General features: G+C 40.7%; 1 protein-coding gene across 5 annotated transcripts in view; it reads left to right on the top strand.

Moving 5' to 3' along the window:
- The window catches only part of LOC132789343 (teneurin-m), a 145,276-nt gene that overhangs the window by 78,378 nt on the left and 50,406 nt on the right, over nucleotides 1-16,492 (top strand). For all 5 annotated transcript variants that reach the window (XM_060797304.1, XM_060797303.1, XM_060797302.1 and 2 more), the window contains exon 2: nucleotides 6,485-6,682. In XM_060797304.1, the coding sequence (XP_060653287.1) occupies nucleotides 6,485-6,682 (198 nt within the window). The remainder of the gene's footprint in view (nucleotides 1-6,484; nucleotides 6,683-16,492) is intronic.

Below are 16,492 nucleotides of genomic sequence, written 5' to 3'. Positions count from 1 at the left end.
ACACATTCGCAGCTCTGGAATGCGATTGGCTTTGCCCCTTTCGCAGCCTGGCTGCCACTTTGAAATGTTAATGAGCCGCAGGCAAAGTGTCAGTTATCTCTGGCCTTCATAGTGCAACACACACTTTCAAGTTGTGTTTTTTGTCTTTGCTCTGCCGCATTTCCGGCAGTAAAAATTGCAATGTTTCCATGCCGCACAGCTCGGCATTAATTTGTGTAATTTCACGCGAATTGAGTGGCAGTGGGCGTAGTTGCGACCTAGTTGCAAGTTCTTTGCGACTTCTGCTTGCCACATTCAAAGTGCGCTCCAAATGTGTCAAATAAAGCGTTAAATTAGATTCCATTTCATTTTTATTTCACAAAGTTTTGCGCGACAAGTTCTCTAAGCGTTGTCAGTGCCAAATAAATCTTGAAAATTACACTTTTTGTTGAAAATTGTCACTTGACGTTTATTATGTGCCGCTCGGGGCAATTAAGCCCTCCAGTTAGTTAGCCTTTAAGCCTTTAAAGCATGCAGCAGCGTTTGGCCATAGCGTGGTCTGAGCTCGTTTCGCTTTTTAGTTACACATCACTTTGGGCCGACACGATAAAGTAAAAACCGCAAAGTATGCTAGACCGAGACGGTCGCCATCGCCATCGCCATCGTCGTCGTTGTCGTCGTCGTCTAATAGGATTACTGACAGAGCTGCACTTGCCACTAAGTAGGCAAGCAGGTGCAGAGAGAGAGAGAGAGTGGGGTGTGGGGGGCAGACGTTGCAAAAAATGATGAACTCAAATCGTTTCAAGCGGCTGGCCTGCGGTTTTGGTGCCGTTGACGCCATCGTCACCATCGTTGCCATCTTCGGTCTAGTGAAGTTTGCATGCCACAAAATCAATTAAGCGACGTCGCGTCTCTCAGCTTGACAAAAACTATCAAAAGCTGTCAAAGTTGGTTTGCCAACCGCAAAATGCGATGGCTAAAATGCCAGAGAAGGGGCTCAATGGAAGGTTTTTAGCTGCCTCAACTGGGTCAGCGTTTAAATTTGATTAGCTGCGCCGCAAAGTATGCAGCAGCAGCAGCAGCAGCTACCAAAAAAACAAGAAAAAAAGGAAAGAAAAACTCTATCGTGCTTTAGGTTAGCTATAGCTTAGGGGCCGCATCAACATATCAACATGTAAACAGTTCTGATGCGAAGTTTGATCCTCGCCAGCAGCAGCAGCAGCAGAAATAGCAACAGCAGCAAGGAGCCTAACAAGCTTTGGCGTTAGTCCTTTGTCCTCTTTTTGCCCCTGCCCCTCTACCGATAGCAGTTAGTTACTAACTAGCATACAAAGCATACTACAACAAGAAGAATAACAACAACAAGAACCAAACAAAAAGCAAACAAAAAGAGCCCAACTTTTAGCTAAAATATGCGCATCGCGTGCCTTTGGCTTTTTACCTTTATATATGTCGTGTTTAGTATTAACGTACCTCAGTTGATGCGAGAGTGTGTGTGTGTGTGTGGGTGTGTGTGTGTGTGTGCAAATCCCAGACACACACACATACACACACACGCGTTAGCCGTGAGAGCAACACGAAACGTGACTAAGCTGACAATTGTGTCGAAGTAAATCCAAGTTTTGTGGCCGTACACTCGGACTAAATAAATCTCCAAGCTAGGCAAGCGATAGAGAGAGAAAGAGTGTAGAAAGAGATGGAGAAAAGTTTGACAAACAACAGGCGTATTACCGCTGGGAAGGGAGGGGGGAAAGGTGCGTGAGTTGTGGGAGGCTGAAACATGACAAGTGACATAAATAGTTGGCCAGACATTTACAGGCAAAGGAGGCCCAAGGAAGTTTGTTAAATTTAATAACACATACGATATGTACGCACATACATATGTATATATTTTTGTGGTGTATGTGTGCATATAGAGCTACACACCTAGGCGATGTTTGTTTGACAAGGACATGAATCGTGGTCTTAGATGAAAGACGTATTCGAGTCGAGTCGAGACGAGAGTTGAGTCTGTTTTCGTTGTGCCTATGGCCACAGAACTTAACAACTTTGCCTATACTATTTATAGTTATGTATGTCAAGTACAGGCGGTCAAATACACACACACACAACACACCCCATCCCGCTCAGCACACGGATGAGTGCAAATGTTGGTGCAAATATAAACAGAGACAAGCGACAAACGCTTACACGCATATAGATGGCCCGCATTATAGTTTAGTTGGGGATGATGGCGTGGGGGCTGCGGGAATTGTCTCTAACTAGGTGCAGTCAACTGCTGGCATATAAACAAACAACCCATCATGAAGAGAGAGAGGGAAAGACAGAGAGAGAGATGGACGACACGTAGTTGCAGCTAAACAATTGTCAGTGCGAGCGCCTTTTGTTTGTCGCTGTCGCTGCAAATGCATTTGTGTAGATGTGTGTGTTTGTGTGTGTGTGTCTCTGCGGCATCTGCTTATCAACAAAATGACAGCAGCAGCACTAAGCGAAATAAAGGTATGGAACCTGCAGCACGTTGCGTATACGCAATATTGCACATTGTTCACATATTTGCTGCAACATAAATCGATGCAAAGTGCTGCTATCGATTGCGCAACAATTCAAATTGCCGAATACCCGTTTTGGAAATGAAATACTCACGCAATTGAATTCATAAACTTCAGCTTAATTCGCATTTAACCCAAAGAAATTGTTTAAAAGGAGACAGCAAAAGAGGTAAAATAGCGAGACGAAGTTCTGCCTCAAATTCAAGCTTAACTCACATTGCAGCTGTCATACCGAAAGTGCTTTACATTTCTCTCATTCGCAGAAGATGATGAAGACAACGAGGCAAATGTTGATGATGTTATTTTATTCCCTGCCGTTGCTGTTGTTGTCAGTTATTGTTGCTGGCACCTTGGCAAAAGGTGTTGGCATGCCTTTTGTCCCTCCCAGCTTCCACTTTGCCTGGTATTTGTTCATTCCTGGCATGCCACAAGCAGCTGGTGTCCTTTTTCCACAGCAGCCAACGCACTGTTAATTTAATTAACATTACGCATTTTGGGCGTTTTGGCAAAAGTTGTCTTTAATGCCAGTTGAAATCGTTAGCAAAAAGTTAAAACTTGCATATGATGCCAACTAAAAGTAGAGGGAATTACTTTCGATGGAGAACTGGGGGAACTGTCTTTAAATACTTTTGCCATTTGCTGTGCTTATTTGCATTTGTTGTCGAGTGCATTATAAAAGCATTAAACTGCATGCCAAAAAGGCCATCAGCCAGCTCAGAGAGTGAGCTAAGTGAACTAGGGATAGCATAGTGAAAGCAGCAGCATCAACGAGAGAAAGCAAATGCCAACGCCAAAAAAGCGAAGAAAACTCTACAAGGCAAATTTGCTTTGTCACACACACACACACACACACACACACACATGCACGCTCAATGGCATTTGCAGTCGTGTGTGTGCTGCGAGTTTTTCATGCTCCGCCTGACGAAATGCCATTACACATTTTGCGTACCCAGAAAACAGCAAAAGCAACAGCAATGACAACGACAATTCGCATTCAAAATGACAACGACAATGGCGACAACAACAACGGCAGCAACACAAACACAAACAAAAACAAACAACACCCACAGAAAAATAAACGCTGGGGGTTGTAGAAATGAAGATAAGCTGCTTATCAGCGCCATTGCCTGGTCTGGTCTGGTTTGGTTTGGTCTGGCCTGCTCTGTTGTTATCTCGTTGTTGTTGCTGCTGTTTGTGCGCTGTTCCTGCGCTTGGCATTCACATGGACTGACTGCTCCTGGCTGCTGCTGCCGCTGCCGCTGCGGCTGCTCTTACGCCTGTCTGGCTGCGGATGCCAACTGCCAAAGCGAAGCGAAAGGCCACCGACTGCAACAGCAGCTACTTTTGTTATGCGCCCTGTCAGAGTTGCCAGCGCCAAGAGCACCATCAGCATTGTTGCTGCTTGTCGTCGTCGTCAAATGTCGCCATTTTGGTGTGCTTTTGCTTAGTCCTTGACGTGGCAGCGAGACCACAATTGACATTTTTGCCACTCGTTGTTTAATATTAAACTAATGCGCGTGTAAAAGCCGCAAGCCACAAGGCGCAGTTCCAACTTCACTGCTTCAATATACATATAAAGAAAAAACAAGTCGGAAAAATACTGTAGAGTGTGCTCGACTGTGAAGATCCCGCTACGAATTTTGTATAAAGGCGAAATAGTGCGGTATTCATTTAGAATAAACAAAATGAAGGCTTTGGTATACTTTTAGTATTTTTGTGGTATATCAATTTGGAATATTTATTTATTTATTTAAAGTTTAGCTATAATTAAAATTAATACTAACGCTATTGATAAAGCAATGGCAGCGAAGGCCTTCAGCTTAATTTGGAATACTTTTAAATGAATACCACACAAATTCAGACTTTTAAAGATTTTTAGTATTTTTGGTATATCAATTTGGTATATTCTAAAATTAAGACCTCACAGTTTTGCTTACATTAAAAAGCGGATATCTTACTATATTCAAAATATACCATAATGTGCAAAATATACCAGATATATATTTATACCCTTTTACTCTTTGGCTACCGGGTATAAAAACTAAAAATATGCAAATGTCGCAAGATGAGCTTCACTTGTGCGCCGTTGATGGCAAAATAATTTGCTTGCAAATGTGCAAGTTTTGCTCGGATTAAGCTTTGTCTTTTGCACATTGCGCATACGCCTAGTGTGCGCAGTCTAGCAATTTCAAATTTGTCTGCTGCTGCTGCTCTCTCTGTGCTAAGCGCCTTAAATCTCGAAAACTAATTACACACACAAGCCAAAGACAAAAGTCCCAAAAATATTTAAGCCGCAGCTGCCCCAGCACTCAAGCTGCACAGTTTTTAATCACAGCTGACCGTTGAACCATCTCCAATGCAATGTCAATTCGAAGTCTGTGTGTGTGTGTGTGTGTGTGTGAGAGTGGAAAAATGTGTGCCCGAACTTTGGAGCTGTGTTTAACCGCGTGAAATAATCTTCGCTGGCAGCAGTCAGAGGCGCTCCATTCTGTCGTGCAGTCGGGCGTGTTTCATTATGATGATAATGCGCAGGCCTTGCGGCCATTCAGCGTCGCATCCCAAGCTGCTGGTGTCACATTTTCCGCAGCTTAAATTTCCCGCTCACAGTCTCAGCACAGCATAGAGGCCACTTTTCAGCGAGCGCGCGCGTTTCCATTTCCATTCTTGACCGGAGCCTAACGCAATGCGATTGGACTAGACGCACACACACATTTGAGCATAATCATGGGAATGTGAGGACGGGCAGGATATAATTTTCGCACCAAGCAAATCTCAACAATTTCGAATTTCACCCGCTGCCGCGTTGGCCGTTGGCGCTTCCGCTAGCCATTTCTCCATTTCATCGTTCATCGTTCGTCGTCCGTCGTCGTTCGCTGTTCGCCGTTTGCTTTTTTATTATTTTGTCGATTTCGCTCTTGGCATTTGAATTTGTCGAGCATCCTGTTTGCGCAGCCAGCCGCCAGCAGCTGTTAGTCCTCGATGTCCTGGGTGTCCTCAACGTTCTGTGCCCTTACTTTTTAAGCCTATAAATGAGCTTAAAATTTTCTATGCGAATGAATGTGAATGCTTTTGAAATTTATTATACTCGTGGAGTTCGCGTTTTAGCCTCAGAGTGTTGGCACGACACACCCACAAACACAAACACACACACAAACACATTTACACACATACATGACAATATACAATTTGAATGTATATAAATTTGTGTATGTGTATATACACTTATCAAAGGCATTTCGCGCCGACTTCTCGAGTTTTGTCGCTGACGATGGCATTCAAATTTTTTAGCGCAGTAAATTGAATTTTATTTCGATTTCTTTTCTGCTTTTCTGCTTCGACTTGCTTCCCATCTTGCTGAGCATCGAGAGAGCGAGAGGGTGAGAGGGTGAGGTGAATGCTTTTGATTTTCAAATTGCCTTTTGCTTGGTAATTTTGCTGTATTTCAGAGATACGCTCTTGTATCTACGGGTGTGTTTGTTGGTGTGTGTGTCGCAGGAAAAACAAATTCAATTTTGAATGCTGCTAAATAATTTCATTTTTTTTGCACATTTTTCTCGCTTGATTTTCGTGCCGAGCTTCAATGCGCACTGATTGCATGCTCTCACTCTCATTCCCATTCTCCTGCAGGCCTTAAATCCTGCCAGTCTCTCTGTCTGTCTGTTCCGCCTACAATATCCATTTCCATTTCACAGTTTTGCAATTTGTAGTTGTTTAAATATTCAAAGCATACTTTTAGTGTCAAATGTGCAATGATCAACGCCAAAATCAAAAAAAAAAAATAAAAAAAGAAATAACTGCAAATGTATATTGTGCAAATTGTTGTGAAATGCTGCTGAATTTTATATATCGTTTGGCGATGAATGTTTTATAATTGAGAGAGACAGCAAAGATACTGTTGGTATTCAAATATCTGTATATTCGTGACATGCTAATTTTTTATTTTGGTTTTTTTGCAGGCTTTCTCCTGGAGGGAGTCACGCCAACGGCACCACCGGATGTTCCGCCACGTAATCCGACAATGAGTCGCATGAATAATGCCCGTTTAATTGCCGGCGCTGTTGCTAACAATCCCAATGATCTGGGCGTTGACTTTGAGCCATCGTGTTTGGTGCGGACGCCATCGGGCAACGTTTACATTCCTAGTGGAAATATAAGTGAGTACTCCAAGTATTTTTCACATACATTCACACATAAACATATTTTCCTAAAACTGGGGCAACTCCATCTCCTATCGGGTGCTATGCAAATCGTCTGACCTGCTTCAAAAGCCACTTGCCTCATTTAAATGTTAAGCGTGGGACGTTTCCATTCACCGTTCACCGTTTGCCATTTGCCATTTGCCATTTTGCCATTTACCATATTGCTATAAAAATGCAAAACAGTTTGTGGAGAAAGGGGGGAGTTTGTGCCAAGTAGAGGCACTCGTATTTTTGCACATTTGCAGCGCTGTTGTTTTGGGCCATGCTGCGCCTAAAATGCTGCAATACATTTGCCATTTATTGTTTTTCCAACCGTACGTATTTTTTCCACTACTTCTCGATTCTCACATTTTGGCTTTTGTTGGTTTGTTTCTTTTGTTTTCGCTGCTGCTGTTCGTTGTGTTTGTTTATTTGTTTGTTTGTTTGTTCGCTTGTTTGTGTTCTCTGCATGCGCATATCCGCAAGCAGGCTTTAGGGATAAAAACGTACGAAAGTGGACTGAAAATAGTCGGCAGCAACAACAACAACAACAACACCAAGTGCGTGCCACGAAATCAACTAACACAAGCAACAACAGCAAAAAAAATGCTGCCAAACAGCCTCTGGGGCCTATGAAAAAGAGGCAGAAAAAAATAAAACCAAAATTTAGCAAACAAATGCCGCAGCCTTTACTTCTTTTTTTGTTGCGTACATATGAATTGCTGCATAGAAATTGTGGCGAGGGAGGACAACGCAAAGTGCTGCTGCATTTAACTGTTAGCACAGCAGCAACGCCATCAACAACAACAGCAACAACAACAACAACAGCAACAACGAGAGCAGCAACAGCCGCAGCCTTTTAGGCAATGGATTTGATAATGGCTAAGAGCTGTCGAAAGTGGAATTAAATTGTGAGAAAGTCAGACAGAGAGCGAGTGATAGTGTTTGGGTGTGTGTGTGCGAGACATAATGCGATGAAGTTTCGCGTTGCAGCTGGCATGCTGAATTTCTGTTGCATACTTTCGGGCGCGTGCCTTAAAATATCAACAAATACGAGCTGAAGCAACAAAGAAGGCGGAAAACAAACGCAAAGAGCATAACCAACCCCCCCCCCTTTTTTTCCCCTCACTCTGCTCCACTGTCTCTATTTCCTTAACATATGTATGCGTATGTGGGTGTTTCATATATATGTATGTATGTGTTACACATTTGTATAGCATACTTTCGGGCTGTTGTTGTAGTACAGTTTGCTTACGCGTGCGTTGTATTTGTGTATTTGTTTTTTGCCGCCTTTTGTTTACTTTTTTGCATTGTGCAAATACACACACAAACTGTTCTTGTTACACTCTGCTCTGCTTTTGTTGCTGTTGCTGTTGTCGTCATTTTTCTTGTTGCCATCCATAACGTATATGTGTGCCAAGCTTTGTCTAGATTTTGCTGTGTCGCATACAATTTTCTTGCGTTTTGTTACAGCTTTCTTTTTTTTACTGAAACTGAAACTGTACGCTGCTTTTTGATGGCATGGCGAGCTAATTTCAATGCAAAACTTAAGCTCAGTTGTTCCATATAGATTAACAAACAGGCAGCCAAATCATGTGCTCGACTTAAAGCCTTAAAGTGGCAATTTAAAGCTGTGTGTGTGTGTGTGCCGTATTCTCGTATGCAAAACTAAATATGTGTATGTATGTATATGTGCCATCCGTATAGAATATGCAAGCCGTAACCCAAGCTGACAGGGCTTAAGGCTTCTCACATGCATAACATTAATATTGAATGGACTTGGCCGCCATTTGCATTTTGCATATCATCATTTTTCGGAATGAGGTGGACCTTTTGATATGGCTGTGGCTGCTGCTGCTGCTGCTGTCTAAAGTGCAATTAAATGACAATTTATGAAATTCTATTTGCGTTCATGCATAAATTGATAAGCATCCGAAAATGCCAATTTTGACTTTTGCATTCATTGATCAGCTGTGCTCTCCGTATTGATTAAAATTCTCAGCAAATTGACATTTCTCTTTCTCTCTCTCTCTCTCTCTCTTTGCCACAAATACATACGTCTATATATGTACATATATGTACCTGACTTTGTATGTATTGGCCGTTGTTTGCTTTGCCGGGCTTTTAAGCATATTCTCTACACTCGGGAGTCCTTTGCTTGCTCGCGAAAGTATTCGCCGGATATTTTCATTTCATTTTTACAGCGACGATTTTTATGCAAAAATATTATTTGTTGACTTTTGGCACCCAGCAACAGTCGGAGCGAGGATCCCTCCCACCCCAAAAAGTTGAAACTGAATTCGTTACGAGCCGCAGCCACATCCCAGGAGTAGAGGAGAGCGGAGAGTCGACGCAATGACAGCCCCGAAATGGACGGGCCTACAATATTTTAAACTCTCTCTCCCTTTCTCTCTCTATGTATCAGCTTCGCTGCCTTTATGCATGCATATATACATATGTATGTGTATACAAAAAAAAAAGAAAGAAATGCTGGATAAAAGTTTGCCCATATTATGCTATAGTTAAAAATTTCCTGCAGGGTTTGATGGTTTTTATACCCTCTGCATAAACTGCTTAAAGGGTACTTAAGAAATCTTTATTTGTATTTAATAATAAAATCATTTGAAACTGTATATGCATAAAGATCATGGTTTTATTATTATTAATTATTATAAAAAAATAAATATTTTACATACACAAGGAACTTGTATAGTATAAATTTCTTTTATAATCTTTAAAATAATGTTTATAAATATATCTTAGATCATAGGGTCTCTTTAAGTCGAATCAACTAAAGCAGCTGCCTTCTTACTTGATTTTTTTGTGGGTCGCGTATGAAAAAATGCTTATGCGCCATATGCAAATGCAAATAAAAATGGGCATTCTGCACGATTGGAAACCACACACACTCACTCACTCACACACATACAACAGTCGCATATGCATGTATGCTATATGGGAGTTATCATAAAGTGAAACAAAAGTTTGGCCAAGAGTTAAAAAATATATTTTCCCGCAGCAAACCAAAAAAAAAACTCCACAAATTGCTGCAACCCACGCGCCAGTTTTTTGGGAACGAAATCAACTCAAACAAAAGTCGACATACTCATATTGATGCTTGCCCTTTGCCCTCCTCCACCTCCTCCTGTTGGTGCTGTGATTCAGAGCCAAATATGTTGTCTAGTAACAGCGCAGCGGCAAAGTCAATTCCGGCTTTAAAGAACAGCAATGAAGTAAATATTTAATTTCACAGAAGTAACCAAAACAATGCAGATTTAATACCATTTCAATCGTATTGATTTCTCTTATAGATCCTCCATTTTGTATTCTGTTTAAAAGCATTGATTGCCATTTTTTCTTTCAAGTTGTGTGTTTTGAGTCGGTGCATTGAAACACACTTAATTAACTAATGAAATACGTATAATTTGATTGTGAATTGTTAACGCACCCGACACAGACATTGCACTTGAAATGGAATAACAACTGGCGACTGACTGTGAACTGAACTGGACTGGACATTGGCTATGCAAATGTTTAGTTGGTTGGTTGCTTCTGCTACTTGCCTCAGTGCTTATTGCCGCTTTTACTGCGCCAAGTTGCATGCTTCGTTTTTATTATAATAAGAGCCCGTTGCGGCATTTTGATGCGGTAACTTTACCTTCCACCTTCTCAGTTGCTGGCTGTCTCTCATTTACTGTTGCTTTAATTTTTTATCGTTTCGAGGTTAGTTTGCGAAACTTTAGCTGTCATTGACCGAGGCGAATGCTACGGCAACGGCAACGGCAACGGCAACGGCAATGGAGCAAAGGCCAGACACCGACAACTCGTCGGGCTGTCCGAGGTCTGCCTACGACGCCTGCCTGATGCGACGCGCCCCTTTTGTCTGCCTGGGCAGGCTGTGTCCTTCAACTAACTTCCATGCCATGTGGCCCAGTAGTTGTTCTCATAGTTGTACTCGTAGTCGTAGTCTCGTAGTCGTTGTCTAGTCAAGTCCGTTGCGGTTGTCCTGGACTCGACTCTTTGCCATCCATGTCCAGTGTCTATTGGCATTGGCTCGTCGTTATTGCTTTCGACTGGTTTGGTTTATCGTCGCTGCCAGCCATGGAAATACTCGTAAATTTCGAGCACTCAACTGGCCCCTCCCTCCCTTTACCCCTCCGCCCAAGCCCAGACGAGTGGGTGAATGCTTTAAATTTGTATAAATACAACGAGTGGTGCGAGCACGTTTTGGTTTTTGTGCTCTTTGCTGCCGCCGCTGTTGCTGCTGTTGCTGCTGCTGTTGCTGTTGCTACTAAATTCATTCATAATGGGTTTTTCACTGCACTCAGAGTACCAAGTACAGGCTGTGCCTTTTCATCCCACCCCATCCCCCGTTCCTACCGTCCACCATTTTGTAGCTGTCGCTGCTGCATAGTGTATATAAATTTTACGTTTTTACGCAAACTGAAATTTATTATGGCGCATCGTAGTAATTTATAAATTTCATGCCTGCTAAGTACTGAGTGTATTCGCCTCTCACTTCTTATCACACTGCAGACTGAACACTGAACACTGAACTCTGATATCTGAATACGTTGCGAACAATTTCTGCATTATACGCACAATTTTAAATTGTATTTAGTTTGCATTTTGCCATCGCCCCCCTTTTGGCCGGCCACCGTACTCCCATCTAATGTGTGTTTATGCGCGAATCTCTTTTTAACCTGTCCCGATGCAACAAATTGCTTTGCTGCTCGTTAGTTTTGTGTTGCGCTTAACTTTATCCTTACACGCACATACTCTCTCTCTTTCTCTGTTTCTCTTTGCTTTGCTTGTGCTCGTATGTGGCAAATTTGTTGCAATTGCTGTTGCCTTTGCTCCATTCGCATTGCTGGCAGAGCAATAACCATTTGGCAACTAGAAATTGGCATTTTATGTTCGCCTGTCTACCTATCCGCTGTGTATCTTTTGATTTTTGAGTGCAGATTGTTGGGAATTTATTGATATTGAGTGCGGTTGGGTCGCCGTCCACTGAATGAATGAATACATTGGATGGAGAGAGAAGGAGAGAGTGCGAAAGTATGAGAGAGACAGTGAGGAGCCACCAAAAACATACGCAAAGAATATTGCTTCTATAACGAAGTGCTTTCTATGATCGGCCACACACACACCACACAGTTGAAGACTGTTTTGGTTTTAAAGTCTTCCACGGACACATGAAAATATTTGGTGCAAAATATCTATTAAGATGTACTCGCTGAAATATGAATCCAAGTAGCAACAGCAGAAGTGAAATTCGAATAAGGTCAAGTCCGATTCCAAAATATATATAATTGACCATTTTGAAATTATTTGACATTCTCGGAAGATTAATATTTAGAATCTACTTTGAGCTCGCCACTCATTATCTAGTGAAATGGGTGAAAGGGTCACTCTTTTCTATGAAAACACGCGCGAATTTCATCACATGTAGACCGACCACTATGACATACCCGTTACCCATTTTCCACAGAAGCAAAGTAGTGCGGTATTATTATTAAAATATACCAAAATAATATACATAAAAATACTAGTATATTTCAAAAGCTATATTTCGTATAACTAAATACTTACTTATGGTTTATTCTTACTTTCACAATATACCATAGAGTCCAAAATATACCATATTGCCAACTAAAGCAATTAACACCTGAAAAAAACAGCAGTTATTGACTTGTATTTTCAATAGTCTCTGAGATCTAAGCTGTTGACACTGATCAAGAATAGTCTCTTAAGTCGGAGATGCCTTCTTCTGACAGTTTGGGTAGCGGGTATAGTGAAGCAAATGTATTACGATAGTGAATAGAAGGCATGGGTTATCAACATTGTACTATATTCCTAATTAGCAATTATAAATCCAAATTCAAATAGTCCACTTTGACGAAAAGAAGCTTTATAAGGCGAGTGCTTTGTTGAGGCGAAAACAGTTTGAACCGCAATGGCAACTAAAATCGTTCTGCTGCTCCTCCTTGGTCTGTCTCTAAGAGGCAAAGACGCCTTGTCGAACGGCTATGAGTGTACTGAATGGCCCGCAGCTGACAGTGTTATCGACCTTCGATCGCTTGTACGTTTTTGACGTTGTGCGCTCAATAGAGTCCATAGAGATCGCAACGCATCGTTTAAGCAATTTAAACGCTGATTTGAACGCATTAACCTGGGCCAACTTGGAATTGCTGAATCGCCAAGAAGTGTCCGTCAATTCAAGTGTGCACCGCACATTGATTAAAAATCTGCGCCAGTTGGTAAGGGATCTTTTAACAATGAAGTGCGATTCTCATCACAAATGGACGCATACAGGCTTATCCCGACGGCAATTGAAATGCTCGACATGGCCTCAAAGGTACGATTCCGATTGGCGTTCCACAAGAAATATTTTCTTTCTGAGTCCGAAGGCTATGTGTGCTTGACAAATAATAAATACACAATTAACAATGCAACACAGTTTTCCTTTGAAAACGTGAATCGTGATCGACAATACTTAGTATTAGATCCCATCATTCCAAATAAATCAGGAAAGGCAAACAATGTTAAGAATAAATATGATTCAATCCAGTGGTGGCATGCTGAACAGGTTAAAGACGGCGTCGCACTCTACGATGCTGATACATCCAGTTTGGTGCTCTGCTGAAATCCTATATCAGGCGACGTCCTTCAAGGTTATGCGTACACTCGCCGTGCAGATGATTTTGCCGCCTTTGAGAAGGAGTGCACCTGGTACATCGAAGCGAAATGTTATTTTAAACCAGAACTATATTATTTATAGAGAGAGTAAGAGATAAGGGAGCTCTGAAGCAAGCGGCCATATCTTCAGTGCTTTTGCAAAAACAAATATATTTTGTGTCAAGTGTCAAAACAATAAAAATACACTTCAAGAAATAACTACTCATAAACTTCAAATTCATATTTTCAATTATAAATAAATAAATTTTCTAGCGCCATATATTAAAATTTATCGGCTGTTAATCCAGTAACATTATATATGACAGTTTTTGGAGCAAAAATACCGGTTTTAAGTAGCAACAGAAAAAGTGGAACTTGAATTAGCCCAAGTCCGAGAATTCAACATTAATTACAAAAACAAACAGAACTCAATTTTATTAGCCTTTCTACAGTTTTATTAAATTCTTAGAAGATAAATATTGATTTAATTCTACTTATCATTTTCAAGTGAATTTGAAAAGGTTAAAAGTGTATAATTTTGTATAATAATTGACGCAAGTACCACCAAAATGATTTTAGTGATTAATTTTATATTTAAATCACGGTGCTGAAAAATTATACAATATCCATAATTAAATTAGCATTTCCAAATTCTAATTTGACTGATCAACTTTTACGAAAATAAGCTTTATAAACCGAATGCTTAGTTCAAGCGAGGACAGTTTAAACCGAAATGGCATCTAAAGTCTTTCTTCTGCTGTTAGTTGGATTGTCTCTAAGAGGAGAAGGTGTTTGGTCGCGTCAAGAAGAGTGCACCACTTGGCCTGCAGCTGACAGTGTTATCAACGTGCGATCTCTCATCCATTCCATATTGAAGGGAGATTGGGAGCGGATGCGATTAGTTCAACTGATGGGGAGACAGGCATGTGACTCACAAATTAAAGATTTAATCTACGAGTCCTTGTGGCAAGAGTGGCAACAGGATAGTCAAAGCAATGATCCTCAGAAGGTTCTAGATTTCTATGCTGAATTCCGATACGATAGAAAAGCTCCGACAACTTTACGCGAAACTGTTCATCAGGCGTTCGTCTCTCGATATGCTCCGTTGTTATCACCACTATTTTTCAACGACACAGCCGAATTCCCTGAAGTCGACGTGATCCTTACACATTTCAGTGGATTGCAAAGACAGTCACTTTTGGCGGAGCTACTAATTTCAATATTTGACGATGTGCGCTCTAAGAACTCCATTCAGACTGCAGCGAATCGTTTAAGTAATTTTAACGCCAGTTTAGCTTTCCTAACCTGGGCCAACTTGCAATTATTAAATGGCACTGACGTCAATTCGACTGTGCACAGCACATTGGTCGATAATCTGCGCCATTTAGCGAAGCAACCTAATTTCAATAAGGAAGTGCCATATAGAAGTCTAATTAAGATATATAAACTATTACCGACTGAGGCTGGTTTGCTCGATATCAGTAGAGGTGGTATATACTTCCGCATGGCGTTCTACAAGAACTATTTCCTTACGAGTTGTAAATCCGAAGATTACTATATGTGCGTTTCGAATCAAAAGCCGGCCTTTAACGTGAAGCACGAAAACGGTGTCATCCATAACAAAACACAGTATTCGTTTACATTTTGGCATAGCGACGAACGTCATTTAGCAATAGATCCGAACATTCCAAATAAATCAGAAAAGGCAAAGAATGTTAAAATCAAAGATAAAGCCCAGTGGTGGAATGCTGAGCAGGTTAAAGACGGCGTCGCACTCTACGATGCTGACACATCCAGTTTGGTGCTTTGCGGAAATCCTACATCAGGCGACGACCTTCAAGATTATGCGTACACTCGCCGTGCTGATGATTTTGAAGAGTATGCGAAGGAGTGCACATGGATCTTCGATAACGCAGATGCTTATTGAGACTTTGTATAGTATAAATAAAGGCTTGATCACTCACAGTACTGTAAACGCAGAGTAGCAGACGGATATAAGAGAGCTCTGAAGCAAGCGGCCATATCGTCAGTGCTTTTGCAAAAACAAATATATTAACATATGTATGTATGTATGTGTCAAGTATCAAAACAATAAAAATACACTTCAAGAAATAAGCACTCACTTCAATTTAAATTAATATTTTCAATTATAAATAAATACATTTTCTAGCGTCATATATTAAATGTATGTAACATTTATCGGCTGTTAATCCAATAACATTATATATGACAATTTTTGGAGCAAAAATACCAGTTTTAAGTAGCAACAGAAAAAGTGGAACTTGAAATAGGTCAAGTCCGAGAATTCAACATTAATTACAGAAACAAACAAAGCTACATTTTATTAGTCATTCTACATTTTTATTAAACTCTTAGAAGATTAATACTGGTCATTTATTTATTTTAAGTCGCCTTCTCATTTTCAAGTGAATTTGAAAAGGTTAAAAGCGGCAAGTTTTATATAATAATTAGCGCGAGTTCCACCTAAATGATTTTATTGACTTGCTCTAATTTAGTTTTTAAATCACATACAGAAGCTTTTCGGTGAAACAAGAATAGACTCAAATTCAAGCTACAGTCGTATTGGGTCGACTATGAAATACCCGTTACCCATTTTCTATAAAAGCAAAACAATGCGATATTATTATTAAAATATACCCATTTAATATATATCGAGAAAATACTAAAATATGCTCCAAGCTTTATTTCTCATATCGATATACCATTTTTTTATACGACAGGCTGTTAACGTTCATCAAATATGATTCTTTCTGACTGTTTCAAACATTTCTTGTAAGCATAAAGTTGTTATACCCTCCAACCTTAGGGGTATCGGATACAATAAAGCAAACATATTATGCTAGTGTATGCATGGCGCGGCGCTCCGAAATTATACACAATCCACAATTAAATTAGCAATTCCAAATTCTAATTTGACTAATCAACTTTCACGAAAATAAGCTTTATAAACCGAATGCTTAGTTCAAGCGAGGACAGTTTAAATCGAAATGGCATCTAAAGTCTTTCTTCTGCTGTTAGTTGGATTGTCTCTAAGAGGAGAAGGTGTTTGGTCGCGACAAGAAGACTGCACCACTTGGCCTGCAGCTG

The sequence above is a fragment of the Drosophila nasuta genome, chromosome 3, assembly GCF_023558535.2.
Source record: "Drosophila nasuta strain 15112-1781.00 chromosome 3, ASM2355853v1, whole genome shotgun sequence".
NCBI lineage: Eukaryota > Metazoa > Arthropoda > Insecta > Diptera > Drosophilidae > Drosophila > Drosophila nasuta.
Note: the sequence above shows the minus strand (reverse complement) of the source record. Positions and strands in the feature narration are given on the sequence as shown.